This window comes from Colletotrichum tamarilloi, assembly GCF_030869305.1.
Source record: "Colletotrichum tamarilloi strain Tom-12 chromosome Unknown Scaffold_117.1, whole genome shotgun sequence".
Taxonomy (NCBI): Eukaryota; Fungi; Ascomycota; class Sordariomycetes; order Glomerellales; family Glomerellaceae; genus Colletotrichum; species Colletotrichum tamarilloi.
Window position 1 is genome coordinate 26,321 of NW_026849500.1, and position 13,004 is coordinate 39,324.

The 13,004-nt window shown below is 55.5% G+C and overlaps 5 protein-coding genes across 5 annotated transcripts; 2 read left to right on the forward strand and 3 right to left on the reverse strand.

Annotated features, from left to right (window-relative positions):
* Positions 1 to 796: 796 nt before the first annotated feature.
* CTAM01_14247 (glycosylhydrolase family 18-9) lies at positions 797 to 4,551 on the forward strand (the record flags this gene model as incomplete). The annotated part of the gene is made up of 6 exons (XM_060530248.1): positions 797 to 945; positions 1,028 to 1,187; positions 1,276 to 1,682; positions 1,741 to 3,685; positions 3,742 to 4,323; positions 4,381 to 4,551. 6 exons carry the CDS (start codon positions 797 to 799, stop codon positions 4,549 to 4,551), a joined length of 3,414 nt encoding a protein of 1,137 aa, XP_060375157.1.
* Positions 4,552 to 4,869: 318 nt separating this feature from the next.
* CTAM01_14248 (uncharacterized protein) lies at positions 4,870 to 6,453 on the reverse strand (the record flags this gene model as incomplete). Its single annotated transcript, XM_060530249.1, has 1 exon — positions 4,870 to 6,453. One exon carries the CDS (start codon positions 6,451 to 6,453, stop codon positions 4,870 to 4,872), a length of 1,584 nt encoding a protein of 527 aa, XP_060375158.1.
* Positions 6,454 to 7,133: 680 nt separating this feature from the next.
* On the forward strand, positions 7,134 to 7,322 carry CTAM01_14249 (uncharacterized protein; the record flags this gene model as incomplete). Its single annotated transcript, XM_060530250.1, has 1 exon — positions 7,134 to 7,322. The coding sequence occupies one exon, from the start codon at positions 7,134 to 7,136 to the stop codon at positions 7,320 to 7,322; it is 189 nt and encodes a 62-aa protein (XP_060375159.1).
* Positions 7,323 to 8,510: 1,188 nt separating this feature from the next.
* Positions 8,511 to 10,957, reverse strand: CTAM01_14250 (uncharacterized protein; the record flags this gene model as incomplete). The annotated part of the gene is made up of 2 exons (XM_060530251.1): positions 8,511 to 10,371; positions 10,566 to 10,957. The coding sequence occupies 2 exons, from the start codon at positions 10,955 to 10,957 to the stop codon at positions 8,511 to 8,513; spliced, it is 2,253 nt and encodes a 750-aa protein (XP_060375160.1).
* Positions 10,958 to 11,386: 429 nt separating this feature from the next.
* On the reverse strand, positions 11,387 to 12,283 carry CTAM01_14251 (uncharacterized protein; the record flags this gene model as incomplete). The annotated part of the gene is made up of 1 exon (XM_060530252.1): positions 11,387 to 12,283. One exon carries the CDS (start codon positions 12,281 to 12,283, stop codon positions 11,387 to 11,389), a length of 897 nt encoding a protein of 298 aa, XP_060375161.1.
* Positions 12,284 to 13,004: the final 721 nt, after the last annotated feature.

The following is a 13,004-nucleotide window of genomic DNA, read 5'->3' on the forward strand; positions in this document are numbered from 1 at the left end:
TGGACCATCAGTCCCTTGGCGAACCGCCCTTGGCAAATTGGACTCCTGAAGTCCGCATGATAAGACAAGAGGCAATTTTGTGCCTGAAAGCGGCAGGTGAGTGTTGAAAATTGAGCTCTCATGATAGAGAGACGATGGTGCCTGCTTGGCGATTCAGCGAGAATGCAAGGAATCGCGTGCAGGATCGTCCCGTGGGACGGCCAGGGCCGCATCGGAAGTGGATGCGGACAGGGATCGGTGATCGGGGACCCGTTACCTTGTGCTTATGCATATTTCTAATTACCATTTTCGTCTCCGCAATTATCGGTCTTACTCCTGATCGAATGGTGAATGCGAGACCGGGTTGATGGTCCTTCGGAACCAAAACACCTTGTAGACTGCAACATTGTCAGCCCTAGGGCCGCTTTGGGTATCCGAGAGAGACATGTCGGCGGAGTCGACGGCAAGGGACTCTCGGAGCCCACTCCCCATGCGTGAATGATCTTCCATTGAGGCAATTTGAACCTGCGTTTCTGCCCCCAAGAGGCAGAGGCAGCAAGACGCGGGGGTCAGGGGCCAGGGACTAGATGTCAGATTGCTTCGGGCCTGCGGTTTAATGGCTCTTGGCTCTCAACCCCGAGTTTTGCCTATGAGATTTGACATGCGACGAGGTGATGGATCGACTATAGCATCAAAGAGCTTGTTTCGATAGATATCTAAAGTCTGGTCGATGCGCAACTCAACCCGCCATACTTTGGTCTAGTAGATTATTCTTTACTGACACTTCTGTCATTGCTTCTAGCTTGGCTCCTTCATTATGGCCAAATTTCTGCTCATTCTCTTTTCTTTTGTCTCGTTCTTGCAGCTGTCTCTTCAGCAAGCCCCTGAATGTAGCGCCACACAGCTGTGTCCCATTGGATGCTGTTCCAAGTACGGAGTCTGTGGTACGGGCCCTGATTATTGCGGGTAAGTGGGAGCCCTTTGCTGCTGGTAGAAAGCTTGCAGACGCTTTGTCAACGCAGTAACTGATGTAATCGGCGCTGTCTAGTACGGATTGTGTCAGTACATGCGACTTCAAGGCAGACTGCAACCCAGGATGGGATGACCCGAAATGGAGCAAGGCCGAAACATGCCCTCTCAACGTCTGCTGCAGCAAGTTTGGCTTCTGCGGTACTACAAAGGACTTCTGTGGTGATGAGACTGTCAAGGTGGGTTCACACCTTTAAAACTCATAGACATTGAATGAGTTCTGTCTTCGAACAACGGGCTGATCATTTTCAATTTTGCTGTATCTAGCGGCCATCATGCGCCGTCAACGATACGCCTATCACCCGTGTGATCGGCTACTACGAGGCCTGGTCTACGACCAACCGTCCTTGCTACGGTATGCTGCCAGAGGAAATCCCATTCGGATATTACACCGACATCATCTTCTCTTTCGCGACGATCGACCCTAGTACCTTTGAGATCAAGGCTGGCGACTCGCAGACGGCGGATTTCATGCAAAGAATAAGCGCCATCAAACTGATCCAGCCGGATATCAAGATCTGGATCGCCGTCGGCGGGTGGGCTTTCAATGACCCCGGCCCAACGCAGTCCACCTTCAGTGACATGGCTGGCTCGACCGATGGGACCAAGAAGTTCATTGACTCTCTCATCAAGTTGATGAACAAGTATGGGTTTGATGGTATTGACATTGACTGGTAAGTCGCCAAGCCGCAGCACTCCAGGATATAATGCTGACCTCTGGGTGTGTGACAGGGAGTATCCAGTTGCCGATGACCGCTTTGGAAAGGGAGCAGACTTCAAGAACTTTGTCACCTTCATGAAGTCCCTGGCCGACAGGATGCACAGCGGTGACCAAAAGAAGTCTGTGTCCCTGACTCTGCCGTCGAGTTTCTGGTACCTACAGCACTTCGATATCAAGAACCTTGAGAAGCATGTTGACTGGTTCAATATCATGAGCTACGATATCCACGGATCCTGGGATATCGACAACAAGTGGACCGGCCCTTACGCCAACTCACATACCAACATGACTGAGATCCAAGACGCGCTCGACCTGCTGTGGCGGAACGACATCAAGCCGGAAAAGGTCACCTTCGGCATGTCCTTCTACAGCCGAAGTTTCACGCTCCAGAACGCCGGGTGTAACACCCCCGGATGCGTTGTTAGCTCCGGAGGCAACGCAGGCGAGTGCTCCGGCACGACTGGCGTGCTGCTGCACCCCGAGATCGCCGACATCGTGAGCAAGAATAGCCTCACGCCCACGCTGCACCGCGAGGCCGCCGTCAAGTCCGTGACGTGGGGCGACCAGTGGACGACGTTCGACGACCTGGCGACGTGGAGGCTCAAGTCCAACATCATCCGCGGGCAGTGCATCCCTGGCGTCATGGTCTGGGCCATGAGCCAGGACGACAAGGACGGAACCAACATCAAGGCCCTGACGTCCGCCGTCGGCCGCAAGGTCATGGACCCGCCCAAGTTCGTGCCGGCCTTGCCCTCCACCGAGGCGCCCAAGGTCGCGGAGCTGTGCCGGTGGTCGGGCTGCTACCAGGACTGCCCGGCCGGCTTCAAGACGGTGCAGCGCAACGGCCACAAGGAGATCATGCTCAACGGTGAGAACTGCCTCGACGGTGGCGTCGACAAGCTCTGCTGCCCCGCCGACCAGCCGATGCCCACCTGCGAGTGGCGCGGGCACAGGAACAGCGGCGTCTGCAAGCCCGGGTGCGAGGACGGCGAGGTCAAGGTCGGCTCGCTGCGCGTCGGCTGCAACTTCTCCCACCAGGCCGCGTGCTGCACCAACGTGGCGGCCACCGCGTCCTACGGGATGTGCAAGTGGGTGGGCGAGGCGCCGACGTGCAACCAGGACTGCCCGTCCGACTACCCGAACAAGATCTTCTCGTCCAGGCTCGCCGCGGGAGGCGAGCAGCCGTGCATATCGGGTACGAAGCACTACTGCTGCCAGGAGCCCAAACCGTCGGACTTTTCAAAGTGCGACTGGGTGAAGAAGGGCAGCCCGCCGCGTTTCAGCCAGGACTTCATCTGCGAGGACAGCTGCCCGGCCGGCCAGATCAAGCTGGCGACCGAGGTGGGCGGCATGAACGCCGAGAACGGCTGCTTTGGCGGCGCGAGGGCGTACTGCTGCGAGCCGCCCAAGCCCATCGTCCCGCGCGGCGACGACGACCCCTTTGGAGGGAAGCAGAATAAGGAGTTCCAGCTTCTTCTCGAGGGGTACATGGAGAACCCGACGTGCCCGGCGACCATCCTGAACCCGTCCGAGGGCAACATGTTCGGCAACACTTTCACCAAGCGCGACCTCAAGCGCGACCTCAAGCGCGAGGCCGCTGAGTACCGGTCTCTTCACGGCAGGGCCACGGACTGCGAAGAGGATCGGTTCACGAGGATGGTCCTATTCGGCGCTCTGCTGCTCACGGCGTCCCAGTCGATGCTGGAGCCCCTGAGCCTGGTGTACGATGAGATATTTGCCGGGGCGTACGATACGGAGCTGCAGTCTGGTAACATCAGGACGTACTACGCGAATCACGAGGGGATGGACCCGAACGCCCTGATGCGATATGTCTTTATGAACCCCATTGATGCCGGGCCCGGGTTGAGGCGGGCGGCAAGGACGGAGACCACGTTCTGTCAGCTCCTTACGGTGACCAAGCGGGAGGAGAGGGATCTGTCAAGGAAATCCAAGAACGTAAGTGAAGCTTCCTAATCTGATTTCTCTCCTCGATTCCATCCTAACATCTGCAGCTCTCGACGCTCGCGTCCCGCCATATAACCTGGCTCCAAAACATCGGCGCCGGCCGGCCGGATATGTCCGCGATCCTCGAGGGCATCCTAAACAACGAGCTCAGCCTGCACTACGCGCGCTGGCAGCACGTCAACGCCCAGGGCGGTCCGATGCTCGAGCTGGCCTACTGGATCGGCGACACGCCCGGCGTTCCGACGGGCTCCGAGCTGAACAGGTTCCGGGACAACTCGGAGGGCAACGAGGAGCGCTTCGTCGTGTTCCACTTCCACGTCAACGAGAGGACCAACTGGATCGCGCACGTGGACGGGCGCACGCGCGTCGGGATCCAGTCGGTGCAGGTGTTCCACGGGTACGACACGGACGCGCAGCCCGGGCAGGCGTGGCGCGTGGAGAACACGGCGTCGACGCGGGACGGGTTCGGGTGTCCCGACGAGGAGCTCTGGTACGTTGGAGCCGAGACGGACCTGCCGAGTGACCAGTTGCCGGCCGATCAGACTTTCTTCGAGAGATTCCAGCGTTGGAGCAGGATGTTGTTTGATGATGGGTACCTCGCCACGCGGGGGTTGAACTTGATCCTGACGGTGAGTTTCTGTTTCCGAATGCCGGGTTTCGATGGCGAAAAGCTGACATGATGATAGGGTGGTGCCACGGTCAACAACGGGGGGAATCAAGATCTTGATCCCAACAACGCGGGGATGCTACTGCGCGGCGGAATGGCTCACCCGGCATGGGGCGTCATCACGCAAACCGTCAACTTCTTGATTGACGGAAGTCAATACGACTTCACCCCTCGAGACCCCTTTGCGTGAGGGCCGAGAACCATGAGAGTTGGCTTCGAATACATGGCGAGGGGAAGATGAAAGCTTCAAAAGACTCAGGACTTGTTTGACTCTTCTTATTCGCTATAGTACTTATGCATGCTACTTAGCGAGGTAAGCCGCCTGTTGAGGAAAGGAAAGCATTTCTTTCTTCCTTAACAAACGAGGTAATGACAGGCAAGAGAGAATTTATTGTATTATATTTCACAGCGCTTATATTTGAATCTGGGAGCTGTACCTCGACTATACCAGCCTTGATTTCTTTCCAAGAGGTTCTTAGGCAGACGGATGCCTACCAAGTAGCTAACATCAAGCACTCTCACCGCCAGCCGAGGCTAAGTGCGCCGACAAGACGCTTACAACATCCATCGACTTGCATCTCCTGGCCCATGCCAGCGGCGTAGTGCTATCTGCTTGGCCCAGGTCCTGTGCCGATGGAACAGCCCTCTGAACAAAGTCTCGCATGCGGAAACCCCAGACATCGCGCAGAGTGTTAGAAGTGGTGTAAGGGCTCCGAATGACCCTGGACTTGACGTCAACGGGGGAGCCGCTCTCGATGAGTCTTTTTGCGAGGTTCGCTACCTCTGCCCTGAGATCTGGATCTTGCACTGCTGGCCAAGATGCCAAGGCATGAAGAGCGGTCCATCCCTCGTCCGTCACGACGCCAGCGCTGGCGCCATTCTGGAGTAGAAAGTCGGTCGTAAAGCACATATCATGCGCGGTCTTCCCCGCTGTCGGAGACAGGGCGCACAGGAGAGGCGTCCATCCGTTGCTGCTGGCCACGTTGGCGTCCAGGCCGGAGTTCAACAAGAATTCCACCGTGGTTCTCTGCCCCCCTGACGCGGCGTAGTGCAATAACGATTCACCGTGAGAGTTCCGTAGTTGTATGCACTCCGACTTCGGCGCTCGGCAGTGCGAAAGACAGATTTCCAGCTGCGGAAAAGTTCCCGTCTTCGCGGCGGCGTGGAGCGATGTCTCCCCAGCTTCGTCTCCGAGATCAGTAAGCGCGCCGTGCCTAAGAAGAAACTGAAGAGCAGTAGTGTCGGGGAGCTGACGACTGATTGGACTGAACACGTAGTGAAGAGCGGTCCTTCCGCGAGCGTCTGGTCGATTGGGGTTCGCTCCCTTCTCCAAGAGGCCGCTGAGGCCGCCGATACACTCATGTGAATGTACTGTGGCGTGGATAAGTGGTTGATGGAAACGGGGGTCTTCACCGTCTGGATCTCCGCCTGCGTCGATGAGGCGACCGACCAGCTTTTGCTGACGTGTAGCATCTGCAGTGGTTGGTGCTGGTTTTGTTTCGCGTTCGGGGAGAATCATCCTCTTGCCGACCGCCCTTGCCAGAGCATCTTGGATAACCTCGGAGCCGTATGTGGCGCCGGGATGAGCCAGAAGAAGTGGCACTGTATCATCACACCAGGCTGATGCCGCGTCAAGCAGCGCCCTGCGCATCTCTTGGTCGTCCCAACCGTCCCAGGCGCCGAGGAAGTAGGCAGTAAGATCTGCGTGGTTGTTCCTGGCAGCTATTTGTAAACAGTCGGGTCCAGGTTGGCCTCTCTTTTTTGGAATGAAGCGCCCGTCAGGGCCGACTCGTTCCCAGAATAGACGAGCCATCTCGAGTCTGCCATGCTGCGAGGCGGCCAGGAGTGGTGTGAAGCCGGGATCCTGTTTGTCTCGCGTATTGGGTCCCACGCCAGCATCTATCATCATCTGAACAGCGGCATCGTCTGCTTGAAAGATAGCCCAGTGTAGGGCCCAACCGATATCATTGTCGCGGTCGATGTCGGCGCTCCAGGATTCCAGGATATGTGCCAAGTATTGTTTGTCTCCTGTCTTATTTCCGTGTCCCAAATATGGTTCCACGGTTACGTAGTAGTTTTCTGGAGTAGACATGGTGTTTGTGAAATTGACGTAAGGAAGCCAAAAGGAACAAAATTGGCCGGAGGGTTACCTTTAAATAGCTTGACTTGGGCAGCTTAAGGTCCCTTGGGAAGAGAAAGTTGCAGTCGCAGTCGCATCCCACTTCGGCTTACTGCCTAATGTAGAAGCGGGTCGTGTCCCACGCTTGGCAACTAAGTACCCTATCTCGAAATATCTTTATATCGAATTATGTCCATCTCGATGGGAAGCAGTTAGCATTTTTGTATCATAGCAAGCTTCAAAAAGCAAATTGATTCAAGCGCTAAATAAGTACTGTATTATTTTATCAAAACTATAGTCTTGTACAGATGACTCACAACGAATTTACTTTCTTCGATGAAAAGATATTTACTTAGAATTATATCCACCTCGAGTTGAATGAAATATATCTCTTGGGGAAAATCGATATAGTATTTTAAAGATGAGCACCAGGCTCTTTCCTGCCAGTAATTAATACGAGTAGCCTGTTCCCAATCGGGGCGTTGATTATTGCCACTACTTACTTTTGCCTCGGCAGGTACTGGTAGCAGCTCAAATTTTGTTGCGTAATGTACGTTATACCCATTTAATGCTCAGTACTCAGCTGACATCTCTCAGCTGGCTGCGCATTTGCCCTCGTCCACCACTTCCGCAACAAGCATCTGCCCAGACAAATGAGCAGACGGGGCATTCAGAGGACGGGGGTCCGGTCTGAGGAAGAACTATCTATACCCGTGTACACGGTCACGGCCCGCGATACGGTTCCGGTTCAGGAGGAAGATTCTGGTGGGCGTGTATGGTGTTTTGATATGTTTGGCGATGCTTGCGGTCTTTGCTGGCGCTTTGGCTGTGAGGAGGAATAGAGAGTTTAAGGGAACGAGGTTATCTAATGGTGTTGAGGCGACTAATGGACCGGGACTGGATGGGATTGTGAGAGGAGGTCGTGGGGTGAGAGGAGGAGAGGTTGCAAGGGGATTTAAGACTCCGAGGCTTGGGCATGGATTGCTCAAGTCGTTGAGTTAGGTTGAGATCGGATGTGGAAGTGTGATGGTGCCGGCTGCTGACCCTTTTTTATGTAGATTTGGATTCGGATTTGAAGGAGAGGTGGAATAGTCGAGAGATATCAAGACATATAGAGCCGCAGTTGGTAGATCACTCAAATCACATCATATTGTTTCTTACTTCTAGATAATTGACTGTACTCGCTTCCATACAATCGACTTTATGAGTTCATTTGCTCGACGTCTGTCCATAGTGACGCTATTCCCAAATTCCAGGTTGTCGTTCTCTGTGCTCTTCATCCACGATACCTATGGCCAAGGTCAATCCATGTTGTGAACGATAGCTTCAAAGTAAGTACAGAGTCGCTGTGGTTTCAAGCATTTCAGAACGATAGAAACCTCACTCTCTTAGAAATTCCTTGTAGAATCTTTTTCTCTAGACTTATAAGTCTCAGCACAGCCTGCGAAATCCCATCGACACCCTTCGAATCTATCTATAGCCTTCAGGGTTCTCTCGACTGTCTCTTTACATTTTTGTGCCCCGTCACTCTCCATCCCAACACCTCACTGTTCCAAAACATTGGGTCACCGAGCAAACGGCTTCACAGTGAATAACGAGACGACAAACTCTGGTTTGGGTTGATGGTTCTTGAGTGATTGAGAAAAAGGGTTTCTAGAATTCTGTTCTACAGTTCTCGAAGAAAAATAGGTATCAAAAACAAAAGCATAGAAACAAAAACTTCATCTGCCAAGAGACGCCCCAATTCATCCCATTAACCATGCCCTAATCGCAACCTGATTCCCAAAAGAAGGTAATGCAAAGGAAAAAGCGCAAGTCAGGGCCATCAAACTCCGTACTCGCAATACACTGTACTGTCCAGCTTTTTTTCAACAGTGTAAACTCCTCTGAAACGCTTCCGCAAGTGTCCGCGACCCAAGCTGCACCAAAAATAAGCAGCCGTCCGAAGTGCCGGTATGAACAGGGCCCGAAAATATTATACAAGCTCTCACTCACTCACTCTCCCTCTCACCATGACGGGCTAGGATTGGCTAGCCAGTAACTCTCCGCACCCAGAGCGTCGTCGGCTCGTATTCTGCATTGCGATCCATTCTCTTGTAGGCTCTGTGCAACTTGAGGCCAATCTCGTACTCTTCACGCTGAACCTCAGCGAGCTCAACCTTGAGAGCCTCCACCTTGCGCTTCTCGGCCTCGCGTTTCCTGAGGACAGCCTCACTGGCCAGGATACTGTCGGTCGGCATGAGCTCTGTCATTTGCTTAATGGCCTGGTTGATGTTGATGCGGCGATTGCCCAACGACTCCAACCGAGCGTTGAGGTAGCCCACGCGATCGTTGACCATCGAGAGCTCGGTCGGCGGCGGAGGCAAGGCTTTGCTAGTAGACCAAACCGACTCCGGGCGGCTCGAGTTGCTGTACAGGCTGGCAGAGCTCGTTCTAGGCAGCGGCTGCTTTTGGCTGGGCAGCTGGGTTCGGGCAGGCGGCGGCGAAGTGTCCTCGGTGAAGGCGCCCGACATGTAGGGGGACGACATGGAGATGACGATGGGCTGGTCTGGGTTGATGGAAGGGCTGGTGGACTTGAGTACAGGAGGTCGTCTGCGGTTCATTACACCGTCCTTTTGCTGTTGCGGTGGCGTCGGGAGCGAAGGCACCGGAGGCCGATCCGACTCTGCGGATTCGCGAGGGGTATCGGGATCTGCGGAAGTCGCGTATGTAGTGACGCTGAATCTCGAGGGAGGCTGAGCCCAGGGGTCAGTCGGCTTGGCTGCAGCGGCAGCGGCAGCTTCGCGTTGTGCTGCTGCAGGAGCGCGCGGCGGCGACTTTTCGTGAGTGCTGGCGGGTGCGTGAACAGTCTGCTCCGAGTAGACACTTGAAGAATAGGAGGGCTGCGGAGCGTGAAGCGCATGCGAGTTGGCAGGAGGAGGCTTTCTTCGTATAGCCTTGTCGAGGCCGAGATGTGCATTAGGGGCAGAAGGCAGGCCCATCAGGGATGGGGGTTGTCTCTTCGTGACATTGGCGTCATTAGTGGCTTCGGGCGTCGCATGTACGGGCGATTGGACTCCAGCGCCCGAGTTGGGAGGACTGGGATATGCCGACTGTGCGGGTGGAGGGGTGCGAGCGGCGGAGGGAGATGAGGCGGTAGAAGCAGTAGTCAGCTGGCGGGGAGCGTTGAAGACAGTTCTGATGGTGGGCGTCCTCGACCGCGGTGACGTTTCAGATCCAGAGGGGCTGACAGGGGACAGTGGTGAATTGACACCTGCGATGGGCAGCCGAGGCCCAACGGCGGCGCGTCTGGTGCTCTTGGGCGGGATGTTGAGAGGTGCTGCAGGCTTCGTGTCACGGACTGGGCTCACAATGGGTGCTCGTCCGCTTGCACCTCGCCATGGTGGGCGCTCGTCAATGACATCGGGTGTCGTTGATGACTGAGGCGGCGACTGCGGCTGCTGGGGTTGCTGTTGCTTTGGGCTTCCGCCGACGGGCCTCAACCTTCGCAGACGATCACCAAAGGTTTGCTGCGCCTGTGGTGCGTTCTGCATGGCTCTCATTGCGGCCGGGGACTTGCCGAACTGCGAATTTGAACCAAACTCCTGGGCGTACTCTTGTGGCCTGACTTGACCCGCACGGCCCGTGGTCTGGGACGTGGGTTCGCCCGTCATATCATCCCACTTGGTCTCGCGCTGGATCCGCAGCCGTTGCTGGGATTTGGTCTCTCGGAGAGTGTGAGCCGCAGCTTCTTGATTCTTGCGACGTTCTCGGCGCATCATGGGGATATTTGTCTTTTGCTGAGCCTGGTGATGCTGGTCGTTTTGGCCATGGGCGCCGTTGATATCGAGCTGCGACATGTCCGGGCTCTCGTCCATGGGCGAGACATTCCCGCGGCCCTGCGTGGGGGTTCTGAAGTAGAGGCACATGGTTAGTGGGTGGTTGGTTGACTTGCAAGTGAATCACTATCCAAAAAGGCGAGACGAGACAAGACACATTCCACGTGGGTTTTGAGAGCGAAGAATAAGACTTCTCAGACAAACCCAACGTTTTGTGTTGCTGCTCGACACTGCGCCTTTTGGTAGGAATGACTGGGCTCGACTTACCCGTCTCTGTGAGCTTCCATGTCAGGAGAGCTCGGGGGAGAGATGTCCGCCACGGCGGAGGTGTAGGTGTTTCGGGCAGCCACGTTTGCGAAGTTTGGCGAGATGGGGGAGGTGTAGTTGTCGCCGTCGGAGTAGATGGAGGAAGCAGGGCGCCAGACGCCAGAGGTATCGCGGTGGTTCTTGTATAGGTTGCGCGGGGGAAGGAGGTCGTCGAGAGTGCTGCGGGAGCGCGAGATGTTAGCAAGAGCGTTTTGGGAGGCGTTTTCAAGAGTATCTTGAAGGGCAGTGAGGTTGCAAGAGAAGGAGGCCGAGATGCTAGCGACGTGGTCCAGGTTGCGGGAAAAGTCGCGATGGACGAGGAGCATGCGCGAGGACGAGGTTGCTGCCGCCATGGTGAGCCCATGGAACGACTGGCTTTGACGCCAGGAAACCTTGAAAAAGAGCTTCACCTCATCTGGCCGGGCGGAAGGCTCGAGTGGCGGGCGCGTTCGATTGCGAATAATGGAAATCTCGGGGGATTTTTGGTTTGAGCTTGAGCTTGAGCTTGGCCGCCGCTTGAGCTTCGTTGAGTTCGTTGAGGAGGCGCGTGGGAGGAGGGCGTGAAAAAGTCAATATCGCAACGGGCAGGAACGGGTGTCCAAGCTCCAAGCTGCTCCTTCTCTTGGTGTGGTGTGGTTGATCTTTCCATTTCTCTGGCCTTCTCCTGCTCTCTTCCGCTCTTTCCTCTTTCTTCTCGTCACATTGCATTGTGCATTTTGGGTGAAATATCGTGGATCATACGGTGTATTCGGGGGAAGGGGGGGGGGAATGCATGGAAATACTCACTCTTCAGCAACACCACTCTCTTCGAGGGCACGTTTCTGGATGCCACCGGTTCGGGACTGAGTGTCGCTCCTCGGGTTTGTCGCTGTCGAATTCGATCTCGTGGTGGTTGCTTTGTTGTTGTTGTTGTGCTCAATGCCGAGTCCGCCGTGCGGGTTGCGAAAGTTATCGGGCCAGTAGTTCTGGTGGTGCAAAGTGCTCGTGGAGCTGTGCTGGGTCTCGCGACGGAGCCTGTTGTAGTTGGCAATGGTGTCTCGACTTCGAGATGCTGCTCCGGATGTTGGAGCTGGTGGTGGTCCTCCTCCTCTTTGTCCGGGGACCTGATACTGATATGGCTGGACGGGTTGGTACTGCTGGTGATGTTGGCCGGCACTTCCTCCTCCTCGTAGATGCACCCTGATTTGTTGTGTTGTTGTCGTGGAAGTTGGCGTGTGGTGTTGGTGTCGTGGCTGCTGCTGCTGCTGCTGGGATGTTGAAGTGGATGATTGGCGGTGGTAGGGATGAGCTCCAAGTTGTCCAAGGTGACCTTCCAGGTCGCGTTCGCGCGTGACGGAGCCAGTGACGGAAGAGAGAGAACCGGTGACGGAGACAGAACCAGACTTGAGAAGATTCCTCTCGCGTAGCTGCGGCGGCGGCGTCAACTTCTTTTGAGGGCTGCCCGTCGTTTTCAGGCTGTTCGTCCGACGGCCAATTGCACCACCAGCACCGCCAACACCTGGACCAAATGCACCAACACCAGCACCAGCACCAGCACCAGCACCGCCGTTGGTACCTGACCGGGACCTTGATAGGGCGTCGGTCCCCGGACCCACCCTGCCCTCTAATTGCAGGCCCGTTATAGCGGTTGGCCCCGCCCCCGCTCCACCGCGACTTTCACCTGAAGAGGCGTCCCACATCTTTTTGTCGCTTCTCTCTCTTTTTACAGAGTACTGTACTTTGTCGCTCGTCCTTCTCGCTTGAGGTGCTGGCCTCCTTACCTAAGACGCTTCTTTCTTAGGTCAGCTTTCCTTTTCTTAGCACCAGCCGTTAAGTGCTAAGAAAGGCAAAAGTGACAGCCGACGGCGATCAAGCACCCGCAGACGCCGCAAGTGCAATTTCCCACCAGGGGTCGTCCGTCTCCCCACTCGCTTCTTCTTCTCACTCAAATCCTCTTCCAAGAACCCAGCACTCACAGACTGCCCGCCCGTCAAGAGATTGCAACCCCACCAATCGCGGTGCACCCAACACCACGGAGGAGTATTACCACAAAGAAGTGGCTTGAATGCGATGCGACGCGGGCCAAACTCTTTCCTTTTCGCTTGGGGAATTGGCGAAACACCCTCGGCTCGATGACTTTGTCGTATGCTCGTAGTCGACTCGGTTGTCGCAACGGTCCGTGGTCGAGCAATGCTGCTATTGTTGTTGCTAACGCTGCCGCTTTAGTTGCACCGTTTCGAAAGACGGGAGAAGGCAAAGCAAAGCAAGGCACGGCAAAGCGAATGCTGCTTACACCTGACCTGGATCTTTCTCAAAAGAGAACCTCCAAGGGCTTGCAAGGGAACCGGACACAAAGATGTTAAATATCCCTTACTTCGGCGACCGAAAAGAGACTCCCGGACCTCTCTCAATTCAAGAAAC